The sequence below is a fragment of the Lissotriton helveticus genome, chromosome 8, assembly GCF_964261635.1.
Source record: "Lissotriton helveticus chromosome 8, aLisHel1.1, whole genome shotgun sequence".
In the NCBI taxonomy this organism is placed as follows: domain Eukaryota; kingdom Metazoa; phylum Chordata; class Amphibia; order Caudata; family Salamandridae; genus Lissotriton; species Lissotriton helveticus.
This window is the reverse complement of record NC_136069.1, coordinates 1,526,987,984-1,527,013,903: the sequence shown is the minus strand read 5'-3', so window position 1 is coordinate 1,527,013,903 and position 25,920 is coordinate 1,526,987,984. Positions and strand designations below refer to the sequence as shown.

The 25,920-nt window shown below is 41.4% G+C and overlaps 1 protein-coding gene across 1 annotated transcript in view; it reads left to right on the top strand.

Annotated features, from left to right (window-relative positions):
- Positions 1 to 25,920, top strand: part of MYO7A (myosin VIIA) — a 319,096-nt gene that overhangs the window by 116,385 nt on the left and 176,791 nt on the right. Inside the window, exons 8-14 of the mRNA XM_078658511.1 lie at positions 4,790 to 4,874; positions 6,810 to 7,028; positions 9,548 to 9,655; positions 12,896 to 13,105; positions 16,380 to 16,589; positions 19,236 to 19,412; positions 19,503 to 19,592. Of these exons, the coding sequence (XP_078514637.1) occupies positions 4,790 to 4,874; positions 6,810 to 7,028; positions 9,548 to 9,655; positions 12,896 to 13,105; positions 16,380 to 16,589; positions 19,236 to 19,412; positions 19,503 to 19,592 (1,099 nt within the window). The remainder of the gene's footprint in view (positions 1 to 4,789; positions 4,875 to 6,809; positions 7,029 to 9,547; positions 9,656 to 12,895; positions 13,106 to 16,379; positions 16,590 to 19,235; positions 19,413 to 19,502; positions 19,593 to 25,920) is intronic.

The window sequence follows — 25,920 nt, the reverse complement described above, 5'->3', positions numbered from 1 at the left end:
CGACCATTTAGCTGAATATTGGGGAGTATTATATCCTAATGTATTCCCGCTTTGTTTCTAACCCTTATCAGGGAGCCCCAAAATAAAGTACTCGTGGAGGGGTACTTTAGTTCATTTTAATTTCACTTCCACCAAACTACAGATTCAGTCAGCACAGAGCTTTTTAAGGACACAGCAAACAGAGGTAAAAAAGATCTCCAACAAAGAGCCCCTACATAGGGGCCCACTGGGCAATGCAGCGCTGGCCCACGGATGAGCTAGCCAGACGGTGAAGCATGCCACTACTCTGGGTGGGTGAGGGCTCTTGCTCTGATGATTAAAGTACTCCTTCTAACCTGTCGACCGCTAGAGTACAGGAATGGTGGTAGCATAGTCTTTATATTTAGGAACAGCACTCTTTTTCTGAGTATTATTAGAGTTGGGTGTGTGTGTGCTGGACCTTGATTACTCCTAGTCCCTCTAGGTTGTTTTTTTGTTTGTTTTTCCTGCCTGGGTTCACCGCGCCTCTGGTGGCAGAAAGAAACAGGGAAAATCAGCGATAGTAGCCCCACCTTAAATAGTGTAGGCGTACCATCAATGCGACCAGGCCGCCATTCCAAAAGCTTCTGAGGCTCTACTGTGTGAAATTCAGTATTTCTCCCATTGTTAAATTAGGTGGAAAATTGTGAGTTTGGCGAGGTGGAAACTTCTACTTCACCGCCCTCTAAATGAGACCCATAGTGTTTTCATGTGCATTCATTCAGTACTTATTGTGCATTTCAAGAGGGCCATAAGGTCTCACTCATTTCTTTTTCTTTTTTTTATTATTAAAGAGTTTTATTTCTCACTCATTTTTGAGAATATTATTTGTAGACTTGGAGAACGCACCAGGTTGGATTAACATGAAAAGGTTTCCCTTTTGAATAAAAGAACTGCAATGTTTACTCTGTACAAGAGAAAAGTGTTAAAATAAATTTAGAACAAGTACTATAAAACAATCTTTAGGCAAAGCCATCAGTTTTCATCGATGAATAAAATATTATATATGTAGTAACTCTGAAAACAGGACTTGGCTGTTTACAAATATTCATCAAAAAACTGAACAGGTACCATGACTATAAAATTGAAGAGCTGGAAAATGACCCAATGCCTGACATTGTGAGAGTAATGGTAAAGAAGTGTGTTTTTATAGGACTTCTAAACTCTAGGGTCATCTAAAGGGAAGTAGTTGAATTGCGGTAGTAGAAGAGAGGTTTGAATTTACATAATGTTGTAATGCACTTCGGCCCCGGGTTTACCAGAAATTGCTGGACTGTAGATGGTGTGGAGAGAACTATGGGTCAGTTGCTGTTCAGCTGCTCTCACTCCTGAGTGTTAAGAAGTTCTACAATTAATCCTGTTTTCCAGCACTCCTTTATAGAGTGCACTTTTCAAAGAGTGACAGGAACACCAACTACACACCGAGTGGCACTTCATCATCATTCACATGTCTGTGATCCTCTGTTATCTCACTCACTGCAGCAACACTTTCACTGACAGCAGGGACTATTTGCATGAGAGTGTCCCCCTTAAAAATTAGCTCATACATACCCACCGCTCTTCTGGTACCCCGCTGTGTAACAATGCACCGGACTAGGTACTGACATCTATATAACAGATTTACTACCAGAATAAGATGTGAGTTCAGTTTCCACTGAACCATGCCATCACTTTGGGGGAAAAACTACTCCACCTAGGTGAAGTAGTATCTAACATAATTTGACCCACATTGCTCTACTTTCAATTGTTTGAGAATGATAGCACTTTATAGATCTTTAGGATGCCTGTTCTCAGTTGATGTGGAATTAATATATAACATTGATCAGATTAACGTCACAACTGTTGTGATTTATGATATGAGTGTTGGTATGTCGTAGATGGAAGCCTGCAATCCATGTATAGAAACCTGTTGGCAGCTTTCTTATTACAGTCTAGTTGTGCCATCATTAGTTACTTGTAAACTTGAAAATGGCATTGCTACTCTACTTTTGAGTTGTAATATCACAATGCTTTCTTCCAGAGCCATTGGATGCTCTAAAAAGCAGTTTCCAGTGTAAAACACTTAAATATCAATTAAAAAATTAAAAGGAAGGCTGGTTTTTCAGCATTCTTTCTTTCAGGTTTTCTACAGGACCACAAAAACCCCCCAAAGAAATAAAGAATACAAAATTCTACCAATGGGTTAAATACTACAATGGAAATACGCCAGTGTTTGAAGCAAATTACTGACTTTTTTGTTACCTGCAAAGTATTTCTGGAGACTCATGGAATTCTGTGACACGTGATAATGTATTTGATTTGGGCCAGACTGGGGGACATAAATGGGCTCTGGCAGAAATTTTCAGTACAGCCCTGCTCTCTTCATCTCTTTGTCTCTTGAAGCCTTCCTGTGCCTACTGGAATTAACATTGGTGAGCTGAGGAAAGTAACAGAGGCACAAAGAACAGCCCTGGACTTTCAAAACCGGCCTCCAAGGACTCCAGCCCACTAGGGAAATGCCCAGTGTAAAATAAAACAAAAACAACAGGCCTCCCCGAACGTATGTATTTTGTTTCACTGTAGAGAAACTATCTGTAGAGGACACCATTCTAATATACTCTATAAAATATGGGGTAGTTATTCTCCCATTTCCATCCTATAAATACATTTATTCGTGTTTTTGACAGGGGTAAATTTCTCTATGTTTCCAGGGTGAGGTACTGCCTATTAAATGGACACAAGTACCTGCAAACCTATAAGTCTGTGAACGTTCACATACCTTTTCAGATAACCCATAACACACACGCCTACCTACTCAGCCCAGCACAAAATTTGTAAATGCAAAAAATCCACTGCTGATGCACTTTGCAAATCCACTAATCCTGATTATGTCAAACAGGATTCTGAATTCACACAATGTGGTCATCTTGCACCCCTAAGTCCAAATTAGGCATGTAAAATTTGCAGTGAATTGAGCAAATGGGAAAGGGTTTCCTCGTATAACTAAAATAAAGTAACCTTTTTTGAGTATCGTCCCAAAAATTAGAAGCCGTGTGGGGAATAAAAGATTCAGAGGAAAGCACAACCAGTCAAACAATCCAGTTAGTGAAAGTGCGGTATGCATTAATATCTAATTTCTAGTGAGGCCCAGCAACACCAGAACGCGATAGCAGGGCATGATCATTTAAAAAAAATGTAAGTCTCCATTTAGATATTAATGGGTGGACCTCCCCATCTCCTCCCAGGTCTAAAACACACTATTCCTCTGGTTATTTAGTCTTGGCTGCTGGTGGCCTTATCCCTTAATTACAGAGGTAGACACCAGCATGGTAGTTCAGAAACCATCATCCAGATGTCCATTCTCCACTTGGATTGCCCTAAAGGGCTGCCTGGCAAAACCTTTAGCTGGTGGATAGCCTTTGGCCCCTGGATTCCAAAGGGGGGTGGACGAGTAATCAGTATGATTACCTTCCCTGCTGGGTGCAAATACCCCATGCCAGAAAGGTAGTCCAGGGAATAACCTCACATGCAGGGGTTAGGGGCACCATGTGCTTCTCAGATCCTCACCCTGTGACATGTACTTGGGAGGACAGGGAGAAATCCTGTATGAATCCCTGTCCCACCCTCGGGGAGAGTGTGCTCATGCCAGGAAGTGAATCCCAGAAATTCCCTCGTCTTAGCACTCTGTCGAAGGATTGGTATCCCCACCTCAGATCAGGAATAACCCATCATCATCCCACTACCATCCTTCATTTCCATTTGGTCAAGTCCGAATAAGGAAGCAAGTGATACCCCCACATTCTAACCTGGCAGGTGATTGGTTGATTGCTGGCTTGACGGAGTGCCGGGATCCTCACCGTCACACCTGCCTTGCAATTGGAAAGCTGGTGGCTGAACCTTGGCAGGTGATACTGCCTCCCTCCATCAAATACTCAATAGCCACTTTCAGCCAGATTCATCATTCTCCCGTTTTGCGACCCCCTAATAGCGATTCATAAGGAATCGCTATTAAGGACTTGCAAAACGGGATTCATGTATTAATTGCAAAAAATATTGTGATTCCTACATGTTCCCTATTTGTGATTAGCAAATTGCTAATCGCAAATAAGGAATAACTCCCCATGCATTCCTATGGGCCTACAGGCCCATAGGAATGAATGGGGAGTTATTCCTTATTTGCGATTAGCAATTAGCTAATCGCAAATAAGGATGCGATTTCAAGGGTGCAGGGGTGTCCAAAGGACACCCTGTAGCACCCCTGAAATGTAATCTACATTGGTGTTGCGCACACACATGTCCAAAGGACATGTGTGTGTGTAACATGCAACTTAGAAAAATGCATTTAAATGCATTTTTCTAAGTTTTTGCTATTTACCACGAGGTCTGACCTCTCGGTAAATAGTGGCCCAAAATTGCAATTTCCCAATTTTAAAATGATTCATGAATTGCATTTAAGGAATCTCAAATAGAGATTCCTTAAATGCAATTCTTCGCAAATGTGCGAATTCTTTAATAGCGAATTTTGCATTTGGGATGATGAATCCCAAATGCAAAAATTGCACTCGCAAAAGGCAAGATTCTGAGAATCTTGCCCTTTGCAAGTGCAATTTAGCTTGATGAATCAGGCTGTATTATATTTCTAAATTATATGGTGCAGTTTGAAAATCAAATAGAATAGCAGCTTCAAGAATTTAATGCTATATGGAAATGGAAAGATACTGTTTTAGAACATCCTACTATGAGTAGAACTTGACATTATAAAAAAATAATTCTTTGGCATTAAATTTTGCAGGTCCACTTTTTTGAAAGTTAAAAAATCTGTCTTGCTGATTCAGAGATACTGGCGGGGGCACAACTGCAGAAGGAACTACACAGTAGTAAGTATTTACAGAGCATCTTTCACCTCTGCCTTTTTCTCCTCCCTCAATCTAATCTCTTGTATCAGACTTCATTTTATGTTTTATGGTACAATGCACGAGGAACATTTATTGAAATACAGACATTTGTAAGGGTTATTATCCATAGCCATCCTATTTTACTGTACTTTTTTTTGTTACTGATAGGACATGGTGTTTAAAGGAAAAGGCATGTACCTTTTAACCCTCTCTCATGGTGGGTGTCTTTCGGTCCGCCTAATTATTGTCACAGACTGTAATTCTACCTAAATGAACTCAGAGGAAAAGCTGTCCACCGAATAAAAATCATAGAAAATTCATTCATGAAACAAGTCACAGAAAACATGAAGACTGTCACAAGCAGGGCAATGCCTCACATGGGCCATCAGGCAAGCAGACAGCCACCAGATCTCCAAATTGGAAGAAATGCCACCTTAGTAAGGTGAACTGTGACTGCACAAGGAATGGGAGGTGGCTGCACACAGCACAATGGAATGATGTTTCAAAGAAAGCCTTGTTTGGTATATTCGAGGAAGGAATGGGTGTGTGAGGTTAGATCAGAAAGGGCAGACGGAAGCCGGAACAGTGATATGGCATAGCAGATTCCCCCATATAAACCACCACTTAAATATTTAAATGACAAACAAGCAGTGAAAAAAGAGGAAACTAATTGAGATAATAGTTAAAATAATCAATGCAACATGTTAGAATCAGCAAATGTGATGAGTAACATTAACTAAAATATATGTATATTATGAAAAATTGGAAACATGCTATAGATCTGCCTATGATAAACAATAAAGGCAATTGAAGTTAAGAAATGAGTGCCTCTATGTACCTCTGTATGGTTTGACACAGATGTATCCCAAAAACATGGAACCATCATATGCAGCCATTGCTCATTCTGCCACATGTATTGTATGTTCTTACCTTAGCCTGAAGTATGTAAAGTTGAAGCATTTCCATACTAAAGTTGAAGTACTTTTATACTACTAATGTAACTCTTTCATCCTCCTCTATAAATGAGAAAATATCAAGCAAAGGAGTCACTGGGAAGATGAAATAGTGTACCCCAAATGCAGGCTTTTAAGCAAATGGGCCAAAAAACTGGAATTCAAACAGAAGGCGTGTACATCTATTACTAAGTCACTGATTTTACTGATAGTACAAACAAATCTGATTTACTTTGGGTAGATACATGCTTGCACCTAGCAGCAATGTCAGAAGTAACCATCTAAATAATCAATATTGGATAAGAACAGTGATTCCAGGAGAATGTCTACAGTGGGTGAAAAAAGTCTGGTACAAGTTCTCATTTAGTCCATGTAGTCAATGTAGCCTATCGAGGAAACTTAAAAATGTAAGTGGTAAATGATCTGCTCTTTAAAACATGAATGAGGCTGAAGATAGATTGTAGACCAGTAAGATTATCTTCAGGTTACATGGACACATAAAATGACCAACAAAGTGACAAATGGATATGTCTGATCGATTGCCTTCTTAGTCTTAAAATTCACATAGTTTCTGAGGAGGCGAGTGCAAGAATTCACAGACTTTCTGTACTGTAAATGTTAATCTACGGTTCCAGATTTCTTGAGGCTAACAGCATTGTCTTACGTAGCAAATATACATAGATATCTCTACCTGAAGGAGGCTTCTTGATAAAAGTATTCATTTGGTAATTGCCCTAAATAGTGTTTGCGGAGGCACCACATTTACTACATTTGTTTGCATGATTAGTATGTATTAACATTTTCTCTGTTACATTTAGACAATTTTCTTCTTTTTGGGTGGACCAATCGTTGCTTTTTTGCACATCACACTAATGACACCTAAGTCCTGGACCACACTCTCTAAAACCCAAGGTATAGGTGAATAACAAAAAAAAATATTGTTAATCTTTTTCCTTTAATATAGATGAAAATTGGGTTTTTGAGGCTGCAGGCCCTTTACCGTTCTCGCAAGCTCCATAAGCAGTATCACGTGGCTCGTAAGCGGATCTGTGAGTTCCAGGCACGATGCAGAGGATTCCTGGTGCGGAAGGCCTTCCGACATCGACTCTGGGCAGTCTATACCATCCAAGCCTATGCCAGAGGCATGATAGCACGCAGGCTGTATAAACGCCTGAAGGGGGAGGTAAGCAGTGGCTAGCCCACTGGGTAGTTTCTTGCATATGTACATTCATGTTTTAATTCTTTAGTAGCCTTTCATTGTCAAACAGCTGATATCAAATGCCTTGCAGGAGATATGTGGTGAAGTAAGTTTTGTATGCAGTGATTCTCTATAGGGAAGCTGGTGCTCAGGTCAAGGATTTTGGAAAAATACCCACTCAATTGATAGGATTTTGAAAAATATCCTACTCATTTTATAGAATTGGAGGGAGCTGGTAAACAGGGCACCTTTCACACTTGAAACTGGTTTAAAATAGTAGGTACCATAAGACGGCGCTTTCCTGTGCCTCTTTCTTTATGAATGCAAAAGTACTGGTACGCAACAGGAGGGCACCAAGCGCCGATTCATAAAGGTTGGTGTACATGTAAGTGTGATAGACTCTTTCAGTACTACTGACTTACTCATGAATTTCAGAAATAATGCAGCAGTACTTTTGCCTTAATTCTGAAATTCTGGAGTAATGTAAGAATCTTTGTGAATCAGGCCTTTAAATGGGGTATTACATCCAAATATAAAATGGAAGCAGTAAAACATACATTGAGTTCCTCCACCTCTATTTTTCTGTTTTTCCGTTGTAAAACAACCCAATTGATCAGTCTGTTATGTAAACAGTTTGTACTTTTTGCATCCAGGTCACATCAGAGAAATTAGCCAACAAGCATGTAATATTTAGTTATTTATTTATTTCCATAGTCACATGGATACCAATAGTAGCATCTCTAAAGTTTTCATAATTCACAAACTATACTGTTAATTTTCCTTTTAAATAGATGAGGTATAAGTCTTTGTATACCATGCATATCCCTGATGACGGTTTTAAAATCCAATCTTTTTTCTTAGTGGGAAACTGATCAGAATATAAGTTGGATAGTTTTGTGTATATGGCATGAGTATATGTATTATCACTAGTCAGTCCCTTGTAATAAACTATTAGAAGTAGTCATCATTGTCATTTTTAGAACAGACTCTGAACCACCTACAAATACTGAGAGGAATTTTAAAGTCCATACGCATGAATCCCCCTATTCTATACAATATACCACACTATTTGGGCCACCACTACCTGCCAGTTTCACCTCTGCTGCTGTACAAATCACAAAGGGATTGGATGCAGACTGATATTTGTAGCATGCTTCATCATTGGTGTCCACTACACAACCCAGGTAGGTTAATACCACCTGAGTGGACTCTACTACTTTCGGGAGTTCCGGAAATTAATTGTCTGGATAATTCTGGGGATAGAGGTTTTCTAAAAATGTCTACAGGTATACCCAAAAAGTTATGCGGTTCACTTGCATCCTACTGTGGGTCTGATGAGAATTCCCTTGGTGACTGTGGAGAGGGCATTTCTTTATAGTCACACATTCATCAAGGTGTAATGCTGGAAAATTAATTTACATGATTGCTCTTCATTGCCGTATTGCCTAGGTACGGTAGGGTGCTACTGAACCTATTAAATGGACCCGGTAGAAGAGTGCGTTTTCTTCATGATTGAGTTGCATGTTAGAGAATGCACTCCTATTTGAGATCTAACAGCATTGATGAAGGCCTTAGACCCATTTTAAGCAGAATTAAGTCTGAAGCATGTAGGCAAAATATTCATATTATTGAAACATTACTTCAAATAAAATCCAGATTCTCATGTTTTTAATCATGTCCCAAGTACCCATTCAATAAAAGGATATTGGGTGGTATGATGGTTAGAAAAACAATCTGAGGAGCCTATTTTACAACCTGTCAGGTGATTTTATCTTTGTGTTGTGCACCTATCTTAGACCCCTTCCAAGAGATGAATGAGGGCTCTTCTCTGCCCACAGCACCACTGGCCTAACTCTCGCCTCTGTGTATGTACTCTTCCACTACCATCTCAGATTAATCAAGTTTATACTGAAAACCTGCATTTCAACATGATGGGCCTTGCTTTTGATATGGCTCACCGCCATGCAAAAACCGACCCACGTGCCTAGCTTCAGTAGAATCCACCCCGCTCCACCCCAGGTTTTGGAATTTACAGACTTTCTCTAAGACTTAGCCACTCCTTCCACCAAGCAGTAGTCACTGCCAATTTACATAATATGGATTTAGATCTCGTTAGGCAAGATGCTGAGTTTGTAATACTTTATAAAACAACAATTGTTATGATTAGATTTGGAAACTATTGAGAAAGTTTCACAGCTTAACTAATGCGCCACTGTTTAAGTTGAGATTTTCCAAATATTATCAACAATGTATCTGTGAATGCAAGTAGATCCTGGCCTAAGAAAATCACACTTAACGTTCTTGTTGGGTTAATTTAACCAACATTAGTGCTAGAACACATGCTTTACCTTCAAGTGTTTTAAAGGAATTTCTCTGACATGCTTCTCTACTGTAAAGTCCACCAATGTTATATTATACTTTTTTTTAACACTGAATGTCTCTCATATGTCTTTGCAAGAAGGTTTATGTGCAATCATTAACCAAGTTAAACATATGTTTTCCAGTATCGCCGTCGCCTGGAAGCAGAAAAGATGAGGCTTGCTGAGGAAGAACGTTTTAAAAAGGAGATGAGTGCCAAGAAGGCTAAGCAAGAAGCTGAAAAGAAACACCAGGTAAATGCAAGATTCTGTATTTGTCTAACAATTGAATATTTTCATGGAATTTAACTCTCCAAAAAACCCTTTAAGTATGTATTTCCTATTAGGAAACCAGTTTATCAATTTGCAATGTATTGTACATGCTATACACATAATTTCAATATTCTTAAAACTCCTCAAAATCTTCAAAGATACATTCATGATGCTAATAATTTAGTTTAGGAAAAATAGGTTTATGCGATACAACATTAAAAGCATTTATCATGGCTGTCTACAAATGCAAATTCTGTTCAAACCGTTTAATATTGCTAAAATCATATGCATTATCACTGTAATTACACTCAAAGCTTATGCCTGTAACTACACTCAAACTACGGCATACAGATTAAGATTCAACCCATTTCATGGCATATAATGCAAATAAATACCAAAGACTACAGAGGGACTGGAATGTATCCAGAACCTCTGTTATTCCATATAAAACTGCAGCCTTCTACTTGCTACATATTACCATGATAGAATCTTTTTGTTCTTATCTTTCCCAAGGAGTCAGCATCCTCTGGTTCTTTAATTTACCTAATGAGTCATCATTCTGGAACTTATTTTATCGATTAGAGTACAATTCCAATTTACATTATGTATTTGGTATTGATTCCCATGTATAAAAAAAACAGGGCAGAAATTAAATTGTTAGTTTTATTATGAGGATTAAATCTCTGTGCAGGAGATTACAATTTGTGAGCTTTAAATCTTCACTAAGAGCCTCATTAAGATGTCAGGCGGAAAGCCTCCGCTCGACAGTCGGAATGCCCTAGACCTCGTCTAAACCCTTCAGACCGACTCGTCAGTTTTCAATCCGCCCGACTGATTACGATGTTTGCGGTCGCATTGTAACATCGCAGACCTTCCGATTCGGTTCCGATTGGCTCTCGGAGAAGTCGTGTTGATCAGAACCGTATCGTGCAGCTCTACGGGCAGCGTTTCTGACCAACCTATTACGATGTCTATTTCCAACAGCCTTTCCGAGTCAGCATGTCCGACACGAAAAGGCTGTTGGAAAGTGACATTGGGGGCCCTAGCAGGGTCCCCTTCATCCTGCGGCCTCCCATTGTGGGCTGAGGGGGTACCTAATGGACTCCCCTGTAAAACTCTGCACTGTGTGACTGGCACTGTGGGGTGCCTGCCACAGGGTGCAGGGTTTTACACACACACACCATTTCCTCATAGCAGCTTGTGTTGTCGGTCGGAACACGGGCTCCCATCTGGAACAATGGGACTCTGACCGAACAGTGTTCGGTTGCATTGTAATCGGTCAGGTGGAACCACAGACCACGAGTCGGTCAGTTCCTGAATCCGAGTTGGTGTCGGGCAGCAACTTTCTGCCCGACATCGTAATGAGGCCCTTAATGTTTTTGGAATCTTTAAATGTGTTTCCAAATTCTCTCCCTCCTACAGACAGAATAATTTCTAACTAAACAAAGGAGTTTTTTAAGCTAAAATTATTAATTCTTAACAACAAAATTAATTATTTTTCTAATCTTTTTCCATAGGAAAGCAGTGTAGTCCAGTTTATCACTTACTGTTTTTTTAAATTAATATTTTCCTGTTTGAAAGAAACACCCTTATACACATGCAAAATAAACAAGTATTGACAAAGCAAATATGTCTCTTCTATGAAAGCTATTGGCTTTGGTAATGTTTTGTACTCATGCTATACAGCAGTGCGAATACTTTGCAGTGTTGCTAAAACTAATTTAATAAAGGACTATGATGCAGCCAGGGCTAATTTGCTTTTTTTAATTTAAGGAAAATGCATTAGCACTGGATGCATCACAGTCCTTTTTTATTATTATAATTATTAGCCATACTGCTATACAGGAAGGCTACAACACATTGCCAAAATGGTCTATGCCCAGTCTATACAGCAAGAACAAAAGGCAATGGCAGAGAAAATAGTCTCAAAGGCGAGACTTATTGGATTTGCCAAGGCTTGTTAGGTCTCAGCACAACACCCCTATGGTTCTGAGGAAATCAGTTAATCTTCATATGAGTGAAAAAAGAAAAGAAATAGGACAGTTGGCAAAATAAATCCTATCACATAGAGAAAGCATCACATAAAGAAAGCAATTGCGCCCATGTCCTTGTCTTAGTGAAAATACATTTGGAGGCAGATGACATCACAACAATCAAGCTTAAACAATCAGTACTTGGTCCATATTCTATCTGAAAGCAGAGGAAGTGAAGCAAGCAGGCACTGGCCAATTAGAAGGCAGTAAATAAGAGTGGCAAATAGCCAACAAATCTTAAGCAATGGGTTGCCTGCAAGCCCTTGTATACAATGTTTCTCGCAAGACAGAGCGCATACATCACACCTCCGCCCACTCTCCAGCGCAAGTTGCTTTGTAATAATAATTGAGGGTCTCTAGTCGTTGTTCCTAGGCATGGGGAGATTAAGTGTTTTGCTCAGAATCACAGGATGTTGAGCCGACACAGAGACTCAAACATGTATCCCCAGCCCCAAAGTCAACAGATTTGACCGTTACGCCACACCCTCTCCCTATGTTTGCACTCTACAATGCTCTATACATAGATACATTTTCTAATTGAATGTAGTGTAATAGACTTATTTCAATTTCATAATGTATTCAATTAAATTCAATTTGAATTTAGTGGCTCCAATAGATTGGAAAAACATTGTGAGGATGGCAGTGACTGTCATTGGAGCTGAGCTATCAGTGGTCAAGTTGATCAATTCCCTGCCAAATGATCGATACGATAAAATTCCAAGTGGACTCTATCAATACCTATTGTTTTATATTCTCCATTGTTAGCTACCAGCTTGCACTTAAATGCCAAGGTTTCCTAAAAGTGAACAACTACATTTGATGGGAGCAGTATTATAAGACGTGTAAGTTTGAAACTGTATATCTATAAACCTCTATACTTTAGATTATTTTACTCAATTACACAGAATAAGACTGTTGTGGGTTAATTAAAAAGGTGTAACAGGGACACATAGCAGGTCCGACCATTTACTTGTAAGTCATAAGATGCATATTAAAGTTTACACTTATAGGCACCATGAGTATAATCCTGTTGAAGGAGGGTTACTTATAGCAAATAGGATAATATGAATGATAATCCCAGAATTTTTAAATAATTTTATAAGAGTAGTTACTTAGTAATGGGATTGTTCAACAATAGAAAAATGTTAAAAAGATTATAATTGAGTTAATTTTTAAACTTCTCCTACAGGAGCGCCTTGCCCAGCTGGCCCTGGAGGATGCTGAGCGAGAGGTGAGGGAGAAAGAGGAAGCCCGCCGGAAGAAGGAACTTTTGGACAAGATGGAAAAAGCTCGAAATGAGCCAGTGAATGACTCAGAAATGGTGGACAAGATGTTTGGATTTCTGGGAACAACTTCCTCTTTGGCAGGCCAGGAGGGTCAGGCACCAACTGGATTTGAGGTATTGGTTGAGCTAGATGTTTTTTGGTTCACTCGCTTGACTAACTACATTTGATACAATTTCAGAAATTGTATTGTCACCATAGACAAAGAAGTTCAAGAACTCAAAAATATTAATGGTTTCCTGTGTGAGTACCTAAACACCAAAAGTGATACACAACATAAGTGAAGCAAAAGGAAAATACTGAAATGTATCAAATATATTTGCAAGGAAACAAAACTTGTACTCATAATTGATAAGTTAGAATCACTCATATTTTATGTTTGTCTTCTTTTTCATTGTAAGGCTGATTTACTTACATGATAGCAATTAGAGTGTACCAAAAAGGTTCAAGAGTAGACTCAAAAACATAGGTGCAAATGTAAATTATTGTAAGCAGAAAAAGGAATCTCTTTTAAATTCCAAAAGTTTCATTGAATTTGTCCAATTTAGCTTTTTTATGAAAATGTCATACATGGCATACAATCTCCATACTAAATCAGTCACTGTACTATCATCAGACCTTTACATAAAAGCAGTGACTAGGTGTAAACTGAAGGTGTTTGCCATTTCAAACATCAAACCTTCGTAACAGTTAGTTTACTATTGTTATATTTTTATTTTCATTAGGCGATCCATGAGGGACGAACCTTGGAGTATGTGTGACTTCAGGTGTTCCATAGCCCTTTCTCCATGGGGCACAGATGACCCACAGTTAGGGTACCTAGGGACCTAGGAAAGTGTGGGATGACAAAGGTCAGCGCGAGTTAAAAGTGGCATTAACAAGATTACATTCCACAGTATGATCCTTTGTTCCATCCTGAGGAATGCCACAGTCTCTTTTGAGCCAAGAGGCAGAAACATGTTGACGGTCTAAGTGGGGATGGTATATTGGTTCCCCCAGTCTCCACAATGGTTTTTAATAACAACTGATATCTCTCCTAAATTAAAAGATAGTTTTGATTATTCACATTATTTTTTATATATTCATATCATATGTTCAATATTTAGAAGTACCTCCTTTACTATAAAGTGTAGGCACGCTCTTCATTAAATGGGGTTTTTGAAGAGCGAGGTGAGTCCTATGATAAAGCAGGACACCTGGTAGTGTATAAGGACATCCCATCTCAAATTTGTGTGTGACCATAGATAGGTTTGAGGTGGATGATCACTTATATAGGAATACACAAACATTTACTTGGGTGGCTTTTATATTGCTTAACTTATATAGATTGTCCCATTGTTGTAGATTGCCGTCTTTTGGAACATTATCAAAACCCTCTCTTACTGTGTATGGAAATGTACTCGCATGGTACTTTTCTATGCTTTCTCATAATGTCGTACACCTATTGCTAGAGTTTGTCAGTCGGTGGGGATGGAAATAGTGGACATGCACTGGTGCATACATTCTTTTCATCAAGGAAGATATTTTTCTAGGTAAAGTAATATCTCCCCCCACACTCCCAGCTCTTTTTGATATGGGTCTACTTTATTTATTTTGCCTCCCTGCAAACATATATGCTCCTACCTTTCGTCTAAAGCATTTACATCTATTTGCAGGGTGGTAAACAGCAGCAGCTGCTGCCTTAAAGCATTGGGGTGCTGCCCACCCACTTTGTCGCCCCTTCAGTTAATTTATTTTGCCATAAATAAGGTTAGATATTTCAAATGTACCTCATGCCTGCATGCTGAGACAGAGACAGGGAGTCAGTCACATATAGTAGCTGCCCTGCACGTCTGAGTGCGTACCTGACGCTGTGTGGTAGCGTAAGTACATACAGCCCTTGTGTTGCCTCAGATACCAGGTGACGTTGATCCCCATTCTTCTCCTCTTCTGGCAGCGCTGTAAAATTAGCCTCTGACGTTTCACTCTTCAGCTCAGGCTATAGGAAAATGAACGCCAGTCAAGAAACATTTCCCCGCCCCTTACCATTTTGTCATAGGGCGGTGTGGGATTAGGAATCCTAGTTTACCACACCCCACCACTTGATCAAATGGAAAGGGAAGAGGTAAGAAGAGTGCAAAATACTGCTACTCCTTGTTCTCTGATGCCAGGTCGTATCCACTTTCAGTTTTTCATTTAAGTATACCTGTTTTTCTCCGACAAACTTTGCTTCTTGTTTTGTGACTTCTGTCTGGTAAAACAATCTGCTTTTTTTACTACTTAAAGTGAGTGTTTAGAAAGAAGGACAGCGGAGGTTGCATTTGAAAGGTGGACACTGTTTGTGTTTATGATAAGAATGCTTTGTCTATGGATGTATTGTATACAGAGTTGTCAAATTTGTTTTATATCCATAGGACACCATTACTAGCACTTGGGTTTCCTGTTAAAAAAATCATGGTTATCATACTCTAAGAAGAAGAACGTGTGGACTACAAAACCCAGCACGCACTATTTGGTTAAATAACAGCTTACATTGTATCCTGCTTGCATGAGTTTGCTGATAACCCTGAAATGGTTAAGTACTCTCATGTTTCCCAGGCTCCTCCGTGGGAGCTCGTCCAGTCACCTTTTTGTGTCCGCATTCTGGAATTTGTAATCCTGATTGTATAAGGGGATAGCGTAAACTGCAAGTCCCCGAATGCAAAGTAGGAAAGGCCTGGACTTTCTGGTCTTTTCACACACCAAAATTGCAAAGTCCAAATTGTGTCCTGTTGAAATCCTATTTTGCGGCACACCCACCCACTCAGAGTTTTCAATGGTTCTGTTGCAGGCTTGTTTGTTTTGTAGTCTGCTGTAAAAGAGACTTGGGGTTTACATAGTTTAATACCATGTATTGACTTATGCCCTACCACTTTTGCAATCACCAGCTGCCACTGGTGGGAAAGGCTAAGCAAAATGTTTGTTGCTTGTGAATACGAACACAATTCTGGTTTCTTGGTTTTGAAAGAAATGTGTGGTGATCCCCTCTACCAGACAAAGTGGTAACCTCCCTTTTTATGCTAGCCTTACGAATGCAGACGATCTGCAATTATTCTAGATTTTCCTCAGTCATAAAAGGATTATTTGAATAGAAAAATCTGCTAATGATTTGTGAATTAGGCCCTATATGTTTCTTTAATATCAAACACATTTGATGTTAGACTTTTAAAGAATAACCTCCGCTACAGACTTGTTCTGGAAATTGTAGCGAATACTACAAACTTTGGAAGTTTGTATTATTTTGAAAGGCCAGCAAATGCATACAGCATTATTGACAAATCTGTGTTGTTATGGCACAAATGTTATGTTAATCATGAAATCTTTAAGAGTAGAAATAGGCAGATCATTCACCTCTATTGACTTGAATTGCAGGATCTGGAACGCACTCAGAGTCAGCGGGACATGGAAGAGGAAGACCTAGATACAGCCCTGCCAATGCCAGAAGAAGAAGAGGAAGACCTATCGGAGTACAAGTTTGCCAAGTTTGCAGCAACATATTTCCAGGGCACGACCACGCACACATACATCCGCCGGCCACTGAAGCAGCCGCTTCTTTATCATGAGGATGAAGGGGACCAGCTGGTAAGTGATGTCATCCACTGGTGTAGTGAAGGTGCCATGGGCTTTAATGCAAGAATGGAAAATGGGTCTGCCCTGATTTAGTAGCAAAATATAGCTAGATTTGGGGTCTAGTAGGCCCTTCATTCATCAGAGCTCGGTGTCACTGCACCTACTGCATTATTCACATCTGTGCCCCCTGGTGTCATCACCTGGATCAGATTGTAGCTTGTGCTCTATTTATATAACAGAAGATGTGCATGGCAGTGTATCATGCAAGAGGTACTTATTATGATAGCCTACATGTTGATGTACCATTTAGTCCGAACATGTGCTGGGATTGCAGCATCATTCTTGAACATCTGCAGTTCAGTTATGATTGTAAAGCTCCACCGGATGTGCCCTGTTATATTCAGCCTGTTCCTTTACTTTTTCTACTTGGCAGACATGGCTTGGTGCAGCCATTGATTACTAAAATTTTAGATTGTTCAAGATTTCGTGGGTGGACTTCCACCATGGTCTTATTGCTACTGCCAAAAACCCATTGTTTATCCAGCTATAAATGGACAGTTCAAGGGTTGCAGTTTTTATGTTTTGACTGCAATAGCACTGTAACTGTGTGTTGTAAGGGAATACATATTTACTTGTTCTCTGGCCGTACCAAGACTTCATAACTTCAGAAAATGAGATGGGTGAAATTGGTGTATTGGGTTCAGATCATGACCCACCCATGCCTATGGAGGCAGGGAAGTCTTGCCTGTGTGGAGATTCAAATGCAATATTTCTGAAGGGTTCCTAGAGAGTTTGCTATAATGTCCTCTTTATAAGTTCCCCAGTTTTAAGAGCGAGGATACCGGAGAACTGGAATGTACGATTTCAGCCATTATCTACAAACCTAAATGAAGGGCAGGGACTACAGGCTATTTTCCTTAGAAGTGGAATAACATGTAGACCTGGGAATATGTGGTCCAATTCTGCATGTTTCCCCCCTTCTGGGGGAAATAACAAGCCCAAATCCACACCTATATGCCATTTGCTGGAAGCAGGTATTAAATGAGTGAGAGGGCAATTTTGAGGTCTGTGGTGTGGGTGGCAGGGGCAAGGGGGATGTGGAGAGCAGAACAGGTGATAGTAAAGCTGGATGGAGGATTTGATGCTACCTGGCGTGCATGAGGAGGATGCTAGGTTCAACTGCCCCTGCACCACAGCACAAAGCTATGGTTTTAGGTCTTACTGGGCCCGGATTACCATTTGTGGTGTTTTCAGACAGGTAATCCTTGGCCCTGGAACACTGGGCTACTCAAAGAGACCTGCTGTGGAATCAATTCTTGGCCAGTTAGTGTATTAGGCTGCGGTAATATATAATGTGACAATATGTACTGTGTAGGTATCCCCACTGCCTGAATAGGAACTTGGCAAACCACTATTGCCAAGAATAGTGTGGAAACATCCCAGCAGCCCCACCATTGGTTACCTAACAGAGGATTCATCCTAGGGTTGCTTGATTTCCCACCTAGTGTCCAAAATCAAAGTAAAGTCACAAATCACTGGTATATTTCATACATTCATCTTGTAGGGATGAATGTAACTCTACAGAACACCTGCAAATTCTCAGGGATACCAGTTACACATGAAGAATCCAAACTAGCAAGTTTGCAGAATACTGAACTGGAGGCCCGGTGTACTAGGTGGGATTGTAATAGATGCTTTTTGCACACAGACTGGTTTGCAACACCATCTTCATTTTGCACTGCACCTAATGTACTAATCAGTCACATTGCAGAGATCCGCAAAACTCCTGTGTACGTAATATGCATGAATTCAGAAGCCAATTTGGAACTCTTTGCAAAAGGCTGCAAGTGCATGAAAGGTGGACTGCAAGGGACAACAGACATCCAGACCTGCATTTGCTTTTACTGAATGGTACCATTTTGTTTAAGTATTACCAAAAGCTCACACTCACACTGAAAGCTGTCCAACAGCAACTGCTTCCACTTTGCAAATGGAATACTATTTCGTTTAGGAAGTCTATACCAGGTCAATGGTTTGCAACTGCAAATACAGTTAAACACCATTGTCATATTCTATTGCAATCCGCAGAACATTCCCTTTCACACCCCTCCTTCTCCTACATGACAGTCAGCCTCAAATGGCATTCTGCGATACTTTTTTCAACATTTTGCATTCATGCTTGCTATACTTTGTAGATTCCCCTTGTTTTTTTGTGTGGTCACAAAGCCTGTCATCTTTTGAATGCCAGGCTTTGAGACTGTATTAAGGCACATAGTGTCCCTAGTGAGATGATCTCTTGTTCAGAAAAGTTCCAAGAAACTGTTCAGTGAGCAATACTGTATTTAAATGGGTATTGTGTTTAGTTCTGTGCAGTTTGATGCCCGGTATGCTGCCACTAGAATCTGGTTCTGTGTAACCACATGCTTTAAGGAGCTACAACATCCACTTGGTCTTTTCTGAAGCACTATAGGGAGGGAGAAGACATCTAAACAGAATCACCCACAAACAATAAATAGGTGAAATGGCTCAATGTGGTCACTGAATCAGACAACCATGCTATTTGAAATATTCAGTATTTACAATTACTCTGTACGTGCCAATATAAGTATTTTTCTGTTGTCAGAATGTGCATTATCTGCACGTTATTTCTATTTTCAGGCTGCTCTTGCTGTCTGGATTACCATTCTACGCTTCATGGGAGATTTGCCAGAACCAAAGTACCATACCGCAATGAGTGACGGAAGTGAGAAGATTCCAGTAATGACAAAGATCTATGAAACACTGGGGAAAAAAACTTACAAAAAAGAGCTGCAGGCTCTGCAAGGGGAAGGGGAGGTTAGTATCCGACCTTATATGTGTCACAGCCTAATTCAATCTCCTGGCGTGTCTGGCAGCGGATAAGCCCTTCCATTTCTTTCCTTTCAGAGTGCTCTTCTGGATGCAAATAAGAAGAACAGTGTCCGGCATAAACTGGTCTCTCTCACACTAAAAAAAAAGTCCAAACTGACAGAGGAGGTGAGTAAAACTATTTTTCAGACTTATGTCTGCTAATTTCATCAATCAGTTCATCATCAAGCCATAGTTGATCATTCAGTGTATGAACATAACCCATCTATATCCTCTGTATCTCTCTAGTGCAATGCATCTTTATGTCTATTTGCCAAGAATAAATAAGCTAGCATGAACAGGATAACAGATTTGTACCACTCTTGAGTCTATTCTCTTCACGAGTAATAACTCCTAGTAACCCGCAGGGCAATGCCACAGAATGTTTGCTGTACATAAATATGATAGAGGCAAATCTCCAAGACCCAATGTTTAAAAAGTAACCACAATTCTTAAATGTATGCATTTTGGAAAATGTATGGATGTATGTTTGATATACTTAGTAAATTCCCCTCAGTGAGATCTATCCTGATCATGACTGAAAAGTCTGTGATTTGTTGCCTGAAATGTACTAGAACTAAAAAGCGCTTATATTTGGATTGAATTAATTCTTCAACAAGAAAAGTACACCAAATCCAACCCAGTAGACATGGTCCACTACTGCCAAAGTAATTGTGTCTGAATCCTCGAAGAGCTATGAACAGGAGACTCCTAGCTGTCCTAGAATTACGCACAGAACTATACATCGGGTACAATAGTACAGGGTTTCCGCTATTAGAAAGTTAGGCGAATACATTTGAGGGGCAGGGAATGTTGTGAGTAAAATTATGGGGATGTGACTTGCCAACATTTCTGACTTACGTAGGTCATAACAAGCAGGGTATATTAGCAGGAATTGCCTGAAGTACAGTGTTTTAAGTTCTCTCTTTGAATTTCAAAAGGAAGGTGTGAGACTAAACAGTAGGGCATTCCATAGTATGGGGTATAGCTTGAGAGTGCCTACCTCTGCTCTATTTCCTCATTGCAGCAGGTAAAAGGTTTATATTTCAAGCTTCGAGTCATGCATGCATCTGTATCGTCGTTCAATGGACTCTGCCTTTGATGGCAGGCTTCTTGGACAAGCCAAGTTGCTCTTTGGTTGTGAAGTACTTTTAAACTATACAATATATTTGAACATTGTGCATCCTGTTACAGACCAATGTAAGATGGTGCAGTTTTTTCACTTTGTCAATCAGTCAATCAATCGGGGAATTGTAAGTGCGCTACTCAGCTGTGAGGGTCTCAAGGCGCTGGGAGTGGGGGGAGTAAGCAGCTCCGTTCAGTCAAAGAGCCAGGACTTGAGCGACTTCCTGAACCTGTTTGGGGGAAGGGCGTGTCTGATGACGATCGGGAGCTCGTTCCAGGTCTTGGCCGTGATGTAGGAGAAGGCTCTTCCACCTGTTCTGGCTATGCGGTCGACGGGTCAGAGGTTTCTCTTGGGTACGTAGAAGGAGATTCTCGCATTGAGGTTTTGGGGTCCAGTGTTGTGGAGGGGTTGGTAGGCATGGGTGAGTATCTTGAAAGTAACTCTCTTCTTGACAGGGAGGCAGTGGAGGTTATGCAGGAGTTGGGTGATGTGTTCGTGTAGGGGGATGCAAAGGACGAGTCTGGCTGCGGTGTTCTGTATGGTCTGAAGTTTGTGGAGCAGAGACTTGTTGATCCCGACATAGAGAGCATTTCCGTTGTCCAGTCTGCTGGTTACAACTGCATGGGTGATGGTCATCCTTGATTTGGGGGATCCATTTTTTAAGGTCTTTCGGAGGATGCAGAGGGTGTTGAAACAGCTGGAGGCCACGGGGTTGACATGTCGATTCCTGAAGATGGAGTGGTCAAGTTCGATGCCAAGGTTTCGGGCATTGTCCATGGGGGTGGGAGGGGTGCCAAGGGCGGTGGGCCACCAGGTGTTGTCTCATGCAGAGGGGGAGGGTCCGAGGACCTCTGTCTTCTTCGAGTTGAGCTTCACACCGCTGCTGCTCATCCAGGATGCGACGTCCTTCATTCCTTCCTGGAAGTTTAGTATGTTGGTGTTGGGGTAGTGGTGAGGGAGAGGATGAGCTGGGTGTCGTAGGCATAGGATACTATGCTGAGGGCGTACTGTCTGACGATGGTGACGAGAGAGGCCATGTAGATTTTGAAGAGCGTGGGGCTGAGTGATGATCCTTGGGATACTCCGCAGTTGATGTCTGTGAGTTCGGAGAGGAAGGGTGGTGTGCAGGTTTGGGGGCGGTGGGTTTGTCGATGTTGAAGTGTTCGCAGTGGTGGTCAGTCCATGGGGGTTGCGTGGTGTGGCTGAAGTGGATGCTGTTATCTCCTGCGAAGATAGGGTTGAGGGTGTGTCCCGCCTTGTGGGTAGGTGTGGTGACAAGCTGTTTCAGGCTGATGTTGGCGAGGTTGTCCAGGAGGGTGGTGGAGTTGGGGCCGCTGGGGTTGTCGAGGTGGAAGTTCAGGTCTCCGATGAGTATGTAGTCCATGGAGGCGATGGTGTGGGGTGGGATGAGGTCGGCAATGGTTGTGGCGAATGAGGCGCGAGATCTGGGTTGCCTGTAAGCGAGGGTGCCACAAAGTGTGGTTCTAGGGCTGGTCAGGATCAGGAAGTGAAGGTGTTCGGTGGTGGAGAGTGAGTCATTCGTGGTGGAGGTGGAGAGTTAGAAGAACCTCTTGTGTGCAATGACAAATTCTCCTCCTGGGCGGTTGGGGCGGTCTTTCCTCTGGATCTTGTATCCGTCGGGGATGGCGGTGGCAATGTCGGGGGCAGAGGAGGAGTTGGTACAGATTTCTGTAAAGAAGGTGACGTCTGGTGAGAGGGTGTCGAGGAGGTCCCAGTTCTCAATGGCGTGTCAGTGCAGGGAGCGCACGTTGAGGAGGATGCACCTCTGGGTTTCAGAGGCATTTGGTGCATGGGTAATGGCCGCGGGGGTGCTGATGATGTTGAAAGTCTGGCGGCAGTGACAACAGGAGAACTGTCCATGGGTGATCCTCGGCGTGGATAGTTGGCAGTTGCTGTTCCTCCTGAGGTTGAGTGCGAGGAGGGTAGCTGAGTTGTATCGGTGGATGGTTGGAGATCCAGGAACTCTGGTTCTGGTTACGGACGGGCGCAAACGGGCTTGCCAATGGTGCACCTTAAATAGGGGAAGAGGGAGGGAAAGCTTAGCTGGGAGGTGGGAGCGTGAGAGGCAGGGGGGAAGGGCCGCGGGGGGCAGTGCCGGGAAATGAGTAACGCGCAGAACCAGTGATAACAATAACAGTGACCACAATTGACAAGATTAAACTAAAACAACAATTGACAGGATTACACTATAACAACAAATACCTGCGCACCTACAATACTACAGGACAACAGGAAAAAAGCATTTGCAAGCAATCGGTCTCTCCTTTAGGACCTTATATGTATTTAGCTATGCAGCACATTAGCCTGGGTGCTGAAACATCTACTGTTCTTTAACATGGAGGGAAAGTAAGCGCCAAACTGCGTGACATGCCAGGTATGGAAGCACATGGAGAGAAATATTGCCTTTCAGCGGGAAATTGTATAGTCCAAAGCTCTGTTTTTGATATAAAATCAGGGCATTCGGTGGTCATATCAGTGAAAATCAGGATTTGAAAAAAATATTATTGTCTACGGGTGCTCGTGGAAGACAATTTCTATGGACTGGAATCTAGGGAATGCTAAAGTGATTCTGGTATTTTACTGACCTCTGCTGGTCATTTTCTATCACGAAAGTTAAATAGAGGCAGTCGCCAGAACATTTTTAAAAGAAAGTCCCTCAGCAGAAAGCAATTCTGGTATTTTACCGACCTCTACTGATCGTTTTCCATCAAGACAGTTAAATAGAGGTAGTGGAACAGAAAAAAGTCCCTATGCGGAAGCAAACAAGTCCTAGGGCTGATCTCCAGAGTAGTGACATAACGAAACCTGAGGGGGCCCCCCCTGCAAAGTACATGGAGGGGCCCCCTGACCCACCGCCCACCACTTTGCCCCACCGCCCAAAAATCTGGTATATTTTGAATTGAAACCTCCAACATTTAATGAAATGCCTCTATATTTGCATACTCAAAATTCGAATAAGAAAGTAAGAAACACTTGTTCAAGGCATATGTTACATATAAGCTACACCATTTGTAACATTATTGTCAAGGACAGATTATTTAACGGTGACAGGAATCAGATCAATGCTAAGGAGCAGTCATATTGTTTGAGGAACTGCCTATCGCTGAAGAACAAGGAAAAACTACATAGGGTCTGAATTAGAATTGACATTGATGGAAAATAACTTGAAACTTTGAAAGACAAACCCAAAACTGCAATAACAGACTCGACTGACAATATACATGAGCAGTACACAAGATATAACCCAGTATCCTGCCTGCTCCAAGAGAATAAAAGTGGTGTGAATTACCTGCATACCACACACTTGCATCTGTCAGGGATTTTGTACGATATTAACCACTCTATAGTATTTAAAATGAACTGAGGATGCACTTTTAATATCTACCATCAGGGCTTTATTAGTAAGCAGGGCATAAACAGGCAGGCACACAAGGCTGAGGATGAAAACTGCTTGGATGCTTCAGAACATCAATGCTGATGTGTGTCTGTATTTATACTTTCTGTATTGTAAACAAAGCTAATTACACGATTTCAGTTGCACATATTATAGACAAATGCTAACAACACCATCAATAGCGCATCATGTAGGATAAAAACAAACCATATTAGCAAGTACCTAATGACAGAATCTATACCAACTGTAACTGGTGAAGCAAAGGAAAAAGTGCAAATACTTTCAAAGTGTATAATAAAAGAATGAGCAATCCAGCAATATACAAAACTCAAGCGTGCTTTGGAAAGCAATCCCCCTTTCTTCTTGCATCAAGGTGAAAACACTTTGGTTTGTGTATGAGGGCGCAAATACTTCATAGTGACTGGTCATACAATAACATGCACAACAGCATACAAAAACCAAATCTAACCAGTTTAATCTGACTATGGCCCTTTGGTTTGTGAATGAAGGCGCAAATATTTCACAATGACTTTTTAAACAATAACAAGTACAGCAGGCAGCAACACACACAAATCAAACCAGTTTAGTCAACCAATGCCCCTTTGGTTTGTGCATGAAGGTGCAGATATTTCAAATTCACTATTAAAACAATAATAAGTACAGCAGGCAGCAGCATATAAAAATCCCTGTACTGTACCCTTCCCAGGCACATACACATCTAGCACAGAGTCACTGCTCCTGCGCAGCACTGCACATCTACCTGAAGTAGGCCAAGGGTGAGTCAAGCACACAGCAGCTGAACTTTTAAAAAAGTGAGTGAGCCTGTAGGCCTCACTCAAGTGATACAGGGTAAAAAGGACCTGTTCACTACTACTGATCACCACACAGTATGCTGCCACCACTGCCCTTGTGCTGCTTAACACCTGGCAAAGGCTGTAGCCTTCCACCACTATAAGCAAAGCACTTTGGGTGCCCCTCCTGGTCCAACAAGACCGCATACCGTGAGACAGACCTGTGTCATGGTGCACCCCATGATATGTGCTCACCTACAAGAAAAAAAAATCAGCATTAGGGTCCAGTGCTATAAATGGGCCGGTTCTCACGGGTACTGAGTACCGGCACTTCTCAGTTTTCTCCCCCTGAGTACTGGAATTTGTTTTTGGGAAAGGATAGTACTGTTACTCCCAGAAGCAGCAGGGCTCATGCCCTGAAGTACGGGTATGTACAATGCAAAAACTACTGAAAATAACCCTTTCAGATGGAGCTTGCTTATTTATGTGCCACTCTGACAGGCAACGGGTAGTGTATTCCTGCGCTGGGGTGCTACTGCAGTGTTAGGTTCTAATTGGCATAGCAACGAGAATGAGGAGGTTGCCAGGGCTGCCGACAGAGGAATTGGAGAACCAGGTTCAAATCCTGACGTCGGCTCATCATCCTGTAATTCTGGACAACTCCCGTAACCAGTGGTGCTGTAAGCTTTAATGCAGATGTTCTGACTGTCATGTAAAGCGCTTAAATGTCTATGGCCCAAATTCACGAAATATCAAACTGCCAAAAATTAGGCCCTGCACCTATAACATTGGAGCTGATGCTTGCCATGTCTCCTATGTAAGGAGGCAGTTTGATATTGTGCGAATGTGGCCCATGGGTTTTCAAGTGCTTTACATGACAATCAGAACATTTGCATTAAAGCTCACTTATGTGGCTATTGTTAAATTCCTGGCTCATAGCCGTGGCCCTAACGGACCACCCAGTCTAATTAGTGAGTAGCGGCACTTCTCGTTTTCCATTTAAAGCACTGACTCCAATGGATTGTCTACCTCTTCTCCTCTTGGGGTGATGGTGGTTCTGTTTACTCCAAGTAGAATGCTGCATTTGGAACCCAGATGTGCCTTAATATAGAAGATATGCATCTG